The following is a 9045-nucleotide window of genomic DNA, read 5'->3' as shown; positions in this document are numbered from 1 at the left end:
GGCTTCTCTTGTTGCGGAGCACGGGCTCTAGGTGCGCAGGCTTCAGTAGTTGTGGCGCACGGGCTTAGTTGCTCCGCAGCATGTGGGATCTTCCCGGGCCAGGGCTCGAATGCGTGTCCCCTGCATTTGCAGGCGGATTCTTAACCACTGCGCCATCAGGGAAGCCCCGGTTTACGCCTTCTAAACTGTCTTGAATCCCAGGTACAAATGCACATATAGGTGCACTGCCTGCCGGTCTGGCTTTAAGAAGCTACTTGTAGGACTTCCCTGGTGGTGCAGTGGATAAGAATCTGCCTGCCAATACAGGGGACACGCATTCGAGCCCTGGTCCGGGAATATCCCACATGCCGTGGAGCAACTAAGCCTGTGAGCCACAACTACTGAGCCTGCGCTCTAGAGCCCGCGTGCCACAACTACTGAGCCCGCGTGCCACAACTACTGAAGCCCGCGCTCCACAACAAGAGAAGCCACCGCAATGAGAAGCCTGCGTACTGCGACGAAGAGTAGTGCCTGCTCACCGCAACTAGAGAACGCCTGCGTGCAGCAACGAAGACCCAACGCAGCCAAAAATAAATAAATTAATTTTAAAAAAAAAGCTACTTGTACCAGACAGACACACTCACCACACAACTTTCTAAAGTGCTGAAATACACACCCAGCTTTCTACAGAACATAAGAAATGCCTTTACCTTTAGAATTCAACAGGATTCTCAAACCTAACTTCCTTCCAGAGCTGCTGCTATGCTCTTTTAAACCCCCTCCAATTTTCTTGAATCGTGACCACTTAACTCTACTCCAGCTGAACCTTCAACAGCTCAAAAGTTACTGTAAAGTACATCTCTTCACATGGCTCTGTCAAGGAAAACTGATTGATCGTACTACTTTATTTGGGGAAGAAAATGAAGACCTTCCTAAGTAATTGTCTTTTTTTTTTTTTCCCTAATACTATTTTTTGCTTATAAGGATTTGTAGTAACTGTTTCACTACTTGCCTGCTGATTGAAGCCCTTAAGATTGAAGCCCACGGTTTCTACCTGTGGACTGTGTATGTATAACAATAGCCTCAATGGAAAAGAGAAAGGAATCAGGGACTCCCATCTATCAAACCTGTCCTGTGAACTGACTGTCACGTTAGGTGAGATTTCCAAAACAGCGGCCCTTTCCCTATTGGGGCTGGGGGAGGGAGGAGTATGAGGATATCCAGGTGATGAATTCCTCTTTGATTATAAAGAAATGATGATCAGTAAAGACAGCTACTGGAGACTCTTTCTCTCCTCTTTCAAAGATTTTACTTACAGCCCAATAAGAGATCTTTTATCTCCTTCCCAATATCCTTCCTATCTTTTTTGTTAACAGAGCACTCTACGCCACCAGATTGCAATCTCCAAAGTGCTTTGATCTCTGTCATAAACAAATTGGGAACTGTTAGCAAGGCATAGCAAAACAGAGATAGATGGGCTAAATCCTCATTCTTCTAATGAAATTATGTTTTGTTTTGAACCGTGCCACACGGCTTGTGGGATCCTAGTTCCCAGACCAGGGACTGAACCTGGGCCCTCAGCAGTGATAGCCTAGAGTCCTAACCACTGGACTGCCAGGGAATTCTCTGAAATTATGTTTTTTGAAAAAAGGTTTCTGGTGTCCTTGAAGCTCCAAGCATAAAGTACTACTGTCTGGGATACTTGCTTCAATGCTGGACTCCTACTTCCCAAATGACATTAAGGAATTCCACAAATATGCACTTTGGTGTAGTGTGGCCCAGACATGCACTTTCACTACAAGGCTGACCAATGAGTATTATGACATGGCACCTGTCATCAGGCTAAACCAAAATGGGAGCCGAAGGATCCCTGAAATTTCCTTCACTAGTTGGTTGTGACTTGAAAAACTAAGGAAAGATTATTCAAACCTTGTATTTGATCACTTGTTTTTGTATTCCAAAATATGCTGACAGAGACTGACAAACAGTTCAATATAATGAGTGCTGAAAAATGGAGGAACATTCCAGTAATTGATAGACAGGAAATCCTCACTCATCCAATGCCCTTTAGCAAGACTTCCAGTTCACTGGGGGACCATTTTAACCTAGTCAGTTTCCATTACCCCAGTTGGTTTCAAAAATGCTGACACAGAAAAACAGACGGACACCGGGGAGGATAGATGTGAGAGCTGATGCAGTAACACAGAAGGGCATAAACACTTCTTACCATCGAAGGCTCTACAGAGGGCATTTATAAAATATTTAGAAATGTCGCTTCCTTTGCAGATGGGGTAAATCACCTAGTGTTCAAAAATAAAAGCAAGGGGGCTTCCCTGGTGGCGCAGTGGTTGAGAGTCCACCTGCTGATGCAGGGGACACGGGTTCGTGCCCCGGTCTGGGAAGATCCCACATGCCGCGGAGCGGCTGGGCCTGTGAGCCGTGGCCGCTGGGCCTGCGCGTCCGGAGCCTGTGCTCTGCAACGGGAGAGGCCACAGCGGTTAGAGGCCCCCGGACCGCAAAAAATTTAAAAAAAAAAAAAAAAAGGCAAAAGGATCTGGCAACAGTTAAGAAACCTCCAAAGTTCTAAGGGAAGTTTAAACCAATCATGCCCACGGTTAGATGAACAAATTTTAAGTAATTCTACAAAAATCCCTCATTATTTTTTATTTCGCCATACTAGAATGCATCGAGTAATTGAGAGTCCAGAAGAAAGTAGGTTATCATGGAAAACATTTCCCTTGGCCCTTAAAATCACTGGGTTTCGGTTATTCACTTAAGAGTTCTACTATAATCAAGTTTTCCATAAGAAGAGAAGTTTTAGCCACTGAAATCTAAGAGATCTTCAATGGTACCCTGTAGAAAGGAAAAAAAGAAAAAAGAAAAAACGCTTTTGTGTTCGAAAAATGATTAGTCTGAAATTAAAGATATTACCCTCCAAAAACAAGAGAAAAGGCTGGCTAGTTCAAGTCAGAAACCCAGGGTAGAGGTTTCCAAGGCCCTTTTATTAGGGGGAAGGTCCCCTTTATAGCACAAGACTTCACTATGTATCAGACAATCAGATCAGTTCCTAAAAATCTGGTGGGAAAAAAAAGGATAAACAAAACACATTCACTTTTTATGTATATATTAAACATAAATTAAAAGAATTTATAAAATGGTCACCTTTCTTACAGAGTAAATGCAGAGTGTATTATGAATGCACCTCCAGGTTTAAGTTGCTTCAGTTGTTTTTGTTTTGTTTTCCAATAATAAATAAATAAAATTGATTGTTAAGTCTTGGATCCACCTGTGCCACAGCAGGGCTCTGAGTCATTACTGGCTCTTCTCCCCTTGTCACTCCTGTGCGCAGCGTTTGGTTGGACCAATTTCACCGGCGCATCAAAGTACTGGCTATCTTTGCGGGGTGGCATCCGCTCATTAATTCGGTCCAGACCTCGGGCTTCTTCAAAACTCCGGATCCTGTGCTGAAGCGAAAACCCTCTGATGGCTACAGAAAAACAGGAAAGGGAGGAGCTCAATTAGACAGTAAAGCGACCAGCTTTAAGTTTCTTAGCATACAGCAACCTCCTAGAGAAAAATACAGAAGGGTGGCTGTGGAGCACATGTCTGGTGAAGGGATTGAGCAATATTTGATTTCAATTAGCCTGGTCTGAAGCTACTGCTTCCTTAAGGCCCAAAGGGCCACGGAAACTGTGAAAGTCATTTTCATAGCTCAATTAATCATAGCAGAAGCAGACCTGACAAAAAGCCCCAATACATTTGAAAGAGTCTCTTATGGGCCAGAAACGTGCTCAGTGAGAGAGAAAAAAAGGCAACACTAGAATAACAGAACAAGTTAAGCAGAGTAGCTGCTCTGACACAAACATCACATAGACCACACAAAAAAGTTTGTTTAGAAGGAAAGCTTTTTATCTTGCACAACCAGGAGCTGAATGTAAGTTAAAAGCCATCTAAAAAATAGTTCCTAGATATTTTCTTTCTGACTGAACTTTTGTATCACCAAGGAAAGGCATTCGCATTGTGAACCATCTTATCTAACAGAACAATTAAATTTATAACACAAGTTTATCGATTCCAATGGTTTTCATCCTCAGAATTCATAGATAATTTGTTACTTAAAATTTGTTTTCATAGAAACAAAGATAATTTAGCTTGACTGACTTAGGGCAACCTCAGAAACAAATCAAACTAACTCCTATCTACTTTTGCCTCCACTCTTGATGTCCTTTGGAATCATTAGATAAAGAGGCGGACGGTTTGAATTTCTGATAATCAAATGGAAGCCTCTTGGATATGGAAGGGCTATGAGATTACACCATTTGAACCCCCATGACCAGTTGCTTAAGCTTCAGTCATTGCATTAAAACTGAGAGAGCCCAGAAAGGACTTCAGCTGTGGAGAAGGTCATTTAAATTAATACAAATACAGGACACAAAGGAAATACTTTGTGAGCACGCCTAGAGATATCTCTTCCTTTCCTCACTGTTACAGTTCTGGTGATGCAATAATAAAAGATTTCGAATGTTGACAAAGCTTTTAAAACCAGTAGACAGACACATGATCACATCTATCATAGGAATATGGCCATACCTTCCCGGGCCTCTACCGCTTCTACTGTGGCTGTAAGAGGCAGGAGCAGTGGCATGCAAAAATGAAGGCAGAAAAAGAGTGAGTAAACCAACAGCACTGCTGCCAGCACAGACATCCCAGCGTCCCACCTTTAAGCCTATTCCCATCCCTAATAAAAATCGACTAGTTAGAGAAGCGACAGGATTACTGCGAAAAACTAAATTGGGGGGAAATATGAGGTGGGGAGAGTTTCTAAGATTGTTCACATTGTGAGTGGCACGAGAACCTTTAACTAATGTCATCCATAGCTAAGACGATGGGGTCGATCAAGCTGACTAGAAGAAACAAGAGTTACGACGTTTTCCTCATTTTAAATAGCCAGCTGCTAATCTACGTCTTAACATTCACATATCAAAATATGTCCAAATCATTTAATATTACAACTGTTCTTTAGTTTGTGATAGTTCAGATGATATTAGATCTGTAGCTGCTGTGTCCTATTAAAAAAAGTTATTTAAAACTATTTCTTAATGATTTCAAGCAACTTGTGTGGGGTCCAACTGTCCTTAATGAAAAGGAGCGGCCGTTGAATAACAGACTGGCATTTGGAAGGAGAGAAAAATGGGTTATAAGTGAAGGGTTATTTCTTTTCCGGGGGTGGAGTACTAAGCTGGCAAAGGCATAAATCTATTCAATTCTGAATACAAATTCATGTACCATCTGGGAGGAGAGACGCAGCAGAGGCTGACATTTCCAACCCACGTGGCTTCCATTCGCTGTGCAAGAGAGCAGGCCAATTATTAAGAAGGCCTTCTTCTCCCTCACTTTTGGAAAAGGAAGCTATTTAAAAATTAGTATCAACAGGTAAACTTTCTTGCATCTTCATTTTAAGACAGTAACAGCGCTAATATATGAAAAGGTTACCAGTTGTAGCAAGAAAGATCTTATTAGGAGAACCCTGTTAGCTCCTCCAATACTAATTTTTTAAAAGAAGGCAGGGAAGAATAATGAACAGTAACAGTTTGCTGTTCCTGAGGCTTTTTGTATCAATCAGAGAGGAGAAACTGGAAGAACTGAAAATTAACTTCCCAAGGCAACGGGGAAAATGGAAACTTGGAATCAACTTATCAACTGCTTACATTTGTCAACCATGTGTTGGCATGTGTTAAGGCAATGTCACACCCTCTCAAATCTCCTCACATAGAACAAACTTTCACAAGAAAACGATAGTGCCTTCAAACAGTACATCACAAAAGCAACTGTTAAGAAGTGGGAGAACAAGGCTTTACCTGAAATTGTATACACAGTGTTGGTTAATTAGAATTTAAAAGCTATGTGTGTGGCAAAATATGTACTAGTATCACATTGTTTTGGGTCCTCCTAGAATTGCTTTTTGCATTGGGTATTAAGAGAGCCTGCACTGAAGGATATTCCTTACAAGAAACAGTCATATAAAACTGAGAAACTCTTTTTTCTTTTCCTTTACTGAAATATACTTTTCTTTACTGAATGAGATTTCTTTACTGAAATATAATTCACATAACCATAAAATTCACTTCTTCAAAGTGACAGTTCAATGATTTTGAGTTGTGCAGCCATTACCACAATCTATGGTTAGAATATTTTCATCACCCCCTAAAACCCCATTTCCCTCCCTCATCCCTTCCCCTAACTTTACAGTCAACCACTGAAGTACTTTCCGTCTCTACAGATTTACCTGTTCTGGACATTTCGCATAAGTGGAATCATACAATATGTGGTTTTAGTAACTGGCTTCTTTCACTTAGCATAATGTTTTCAAGGTTCATTCATGTTGAGGATTGTATCAGTACATAATTCCTTTATATGACTGAATAGTATTCCACTGTATGAATATACATTTTGTTTATCCATTCATCAGGTGATAGACATTTGTGTTGTTTCCACTTATTGGCTATTACAGAGCATGTTACTATGAACATTTGTGTACAAGTTTTTGTGTGGCTATGTTTTCATTTCTCTGGGTATGTAACTAGGAATGTAACTGCTGGGTCATATGATTAATGGTATGTTTAATCATCTAAGAAACTGCCAGATTGGTTTCCAATGTGCTGCTCCATTTTAAATCCCCACCAGCAGTGTATGAGGGTCCTACTTTCTCTCCATTCTCACCAACATTTGTTTCTGTCTGCCTTTTTGATTACAACTATCCAGTGGGCTTAAAGTGGTATCTCATTGTGGTTAATGTCTAATGATGTGGAACATCTTTTCACATGCTTATTGGCCATTTGTATGTCTTCTTTGGAAAAATGTCTATTCAATTTTTTACCCATTTTAATTGGGTTATTTGCCTTTTTATTATTTAGTTACAAGAATTCTTCATAGTTTCTAGATACTAGTCTCTTAACAGATGTATGCTTTGTAAATTTTTTCACCCATGTTGTGGGCTGTGTTTTCACTTTCTTGATGGTTCCATTTTCAACACAAAACTTTAAAACTTTTGATGGAGTCCAATTTATAACTGACCTGTTTTTTATCTTATGGTCTTTCCTCTTTATTTTGGCTACTAGGAAGCTTGGAGTCAAATTTGTGACTAACTATTGGCTTTCACTGGGTTGTTTTCCTTTGTGCTCCAATTTCCAAGCATATTTATTTCCCTTCACTGTGTTGGATGTATACTGTAACTTACTCAAATCTCCCTTGGAACAAGGTGGGGTATAAATGAATGTAGGCTATAAGGCCATATAGGATGGGATATTGTTGGTTGAAGGCTCTCCAAGTAAAGTTACATGAACGATAAAAGATCTTTTTCAGCTAACGCTCCAGTTTGCCAGTGAACCTGTGGAACTGAGACTCTAATGGGAAAATGACAAATAAACTCAGTTCTTGTCAGTCAATAAGAGAGAATAAGAAGCTCTAAAAAGTTGGCTGCAACTTTAGTTTTGTTCTTACACATTCCTGAGATTTCTATCAATTTTGGAGTATCAATAAACCATCCTATATTGATTAAAACACTCATATTCAAATCAGGAATGAAGAGAAACTGCATATATTTGGGACTGAGAACAAAAAGATAGACCAAGGATTGTAAACAACAAATCTCCAAATAACACATCCATAAAATTCTCTTTGCTACTTATCCCAGATTTGCAGATTTACTCTTTCAAATCAAGGTCTAGAAAAATTTCATTCAGATTAAAACAACTCTATGGATCAGCAAATTTCCAAAACTTTTCAAGAAAGGATGTATAGGATGTTCCTTTTTTTCTTTACCCATATTACTACCCATTAGCTCTAAAATGCTTTGTCAGAGCTGCTCTCAGAATATTTCACATGACTAATAAGCAGAGCAATGACAGAAAAGTATTTTGCTTACAAGAAACTGCACATCTGAGAGGAAAAATTCAATCTGAAACAGTTTACTGATTCTTCCTATGAAACTACAGAAGTTAAGAAAATTAATTTTATACTTCCAAGGAGAAAATGTTCACTCTTCCTTATAAATAACTAAACTCTAATATTTCAGTATTCAGTTTGAAAGAGGAGGAGGAAATCAATCCTATAAAAAGAAGAGGGGGAAAGGGGGCTGTTCCTATTAATCAATAGCCCTGGAATGTTCACAAAATGCAAAGAATTCCTATAAGAGGCAGGGTGACAAGGAAAAGAAAAACTTAAGTAGAAGCAATTCAAAAAACAAGGGGGGCAAAAAAGCATCGAAACTCTGCTTTAAGTTGTTAATGCTTCAACTCCAGTTTTCTTGCCTAGAGTTAGTCATCCAATGACTTGATCTCACGTTTCTTCCCCTTGCTTGACCAGATCTGTTTATTCTGACAAATATCAACCTCTTCATTCCTGGGTTCCATAAAGTCCTCTCCTCAAAGTCAACGCCCACGTAATTTTCAGAACTGACACTCTGGTTGAAGCGGTGACTGAGGCACTGCTGTAGGATATGGTTTGCAGGCAAAGAGGCAAACTCCCTTTCTGACTGAGAAACTCTAACCCCCCAAAATTAAGGTATAAAACACACAAGTGAGGCATATGGTGTACATAAATCTGAAGTGTACTGCTTAATACATTTTTATATATGCATGCGCTTGTGTAACTACCACCTAGATAGTGATATAGAACATTCCCACTACTCCAGAAGTCCCCTGTGCTCCTTCTGGGTCCATATGCTCCCACCAGAGGACGTGCCATTCTGACTTCTTTTACCATTGATGAGCCTGCCAGTTCCTTTTTTGTTGTTTTTGCTTGTGTTTCTGAGAACAGAAAGCACAAATACCTATCGAGTGTTTCACTTCAGTGCCTGGGACACGGTGAAGCTCTTTTTAAAAAATAATTATTTATTTATTTATTTTTGGCTGCTCTGGGTCTTCGTTGCTGTGCGCGGGCTTTCTCTAGTTGGAGCGAGCGGGGGCTACTCTTCGTTGCAGTGCACAAGCTTATTGCGGTGGATTCTCTTGTTGCGGGGCACGGGCTCTAGGCGCGCGGGCCTCAGTAGTTGCAGCATGCGGGTTC

At 40.3% G+C, this 9045-nt stretch overlaps 1 protein-coding gene across 3 annotated transcripts in view; it reads right to left on the bottom strand.

Moving 5' to 3' along the window:
• Positions 1 to 2964: 2964 nt before the first annotated feature.
• The window catches only part of PPP3CC (protein phosphatase 3 catalytic subunit gamma), a 90780-nt gene continuing 84699 nt past the window's right edge, over positions 2965 to 9045 (bottom strand). For 2 of the 3 annotated variants that reach the window (XM_007450578.1, XM_007450580.1), the window contains 2 exons: positions 4570 to 4599; positions 3249 to 3466 (listed from right to left, as the gene is read on the bottom strand). In XM_007450578.1, coding sequence (XP_007450640.1) covers positions 3249 to 3466; positions 4570 to 4599 — 248 coding nt within the window. Of the gene's footprint in view, positions 3467 to 4569; positions 4600 to 9045 lie in introns of all 3 variants that reach the window. The other variant, XM_007450579.1, reaches the window with a different exon arrangement.

Source organism: Lipotes vexillifer, unplaced genomic scaffold (genome assembly GCF_000442215.2).
Source record: "Lipotes vexillifer unplaced genomic scaffold, Lipotes_vexillifer_v1.1 scaffold567, whole genome shotgun sequence".
NCBI classification, from domain to species: Eukaryota; Metazoa; Chordata; class Mammalia; order Artiodactyla; family Lipotidae; genus Lipotes; species Lipotes vexillifer.
Note: the sequence above shows the minus strand (reverse complement) of the source record. Positions and strands in the feature narration are given on the sequence as shown.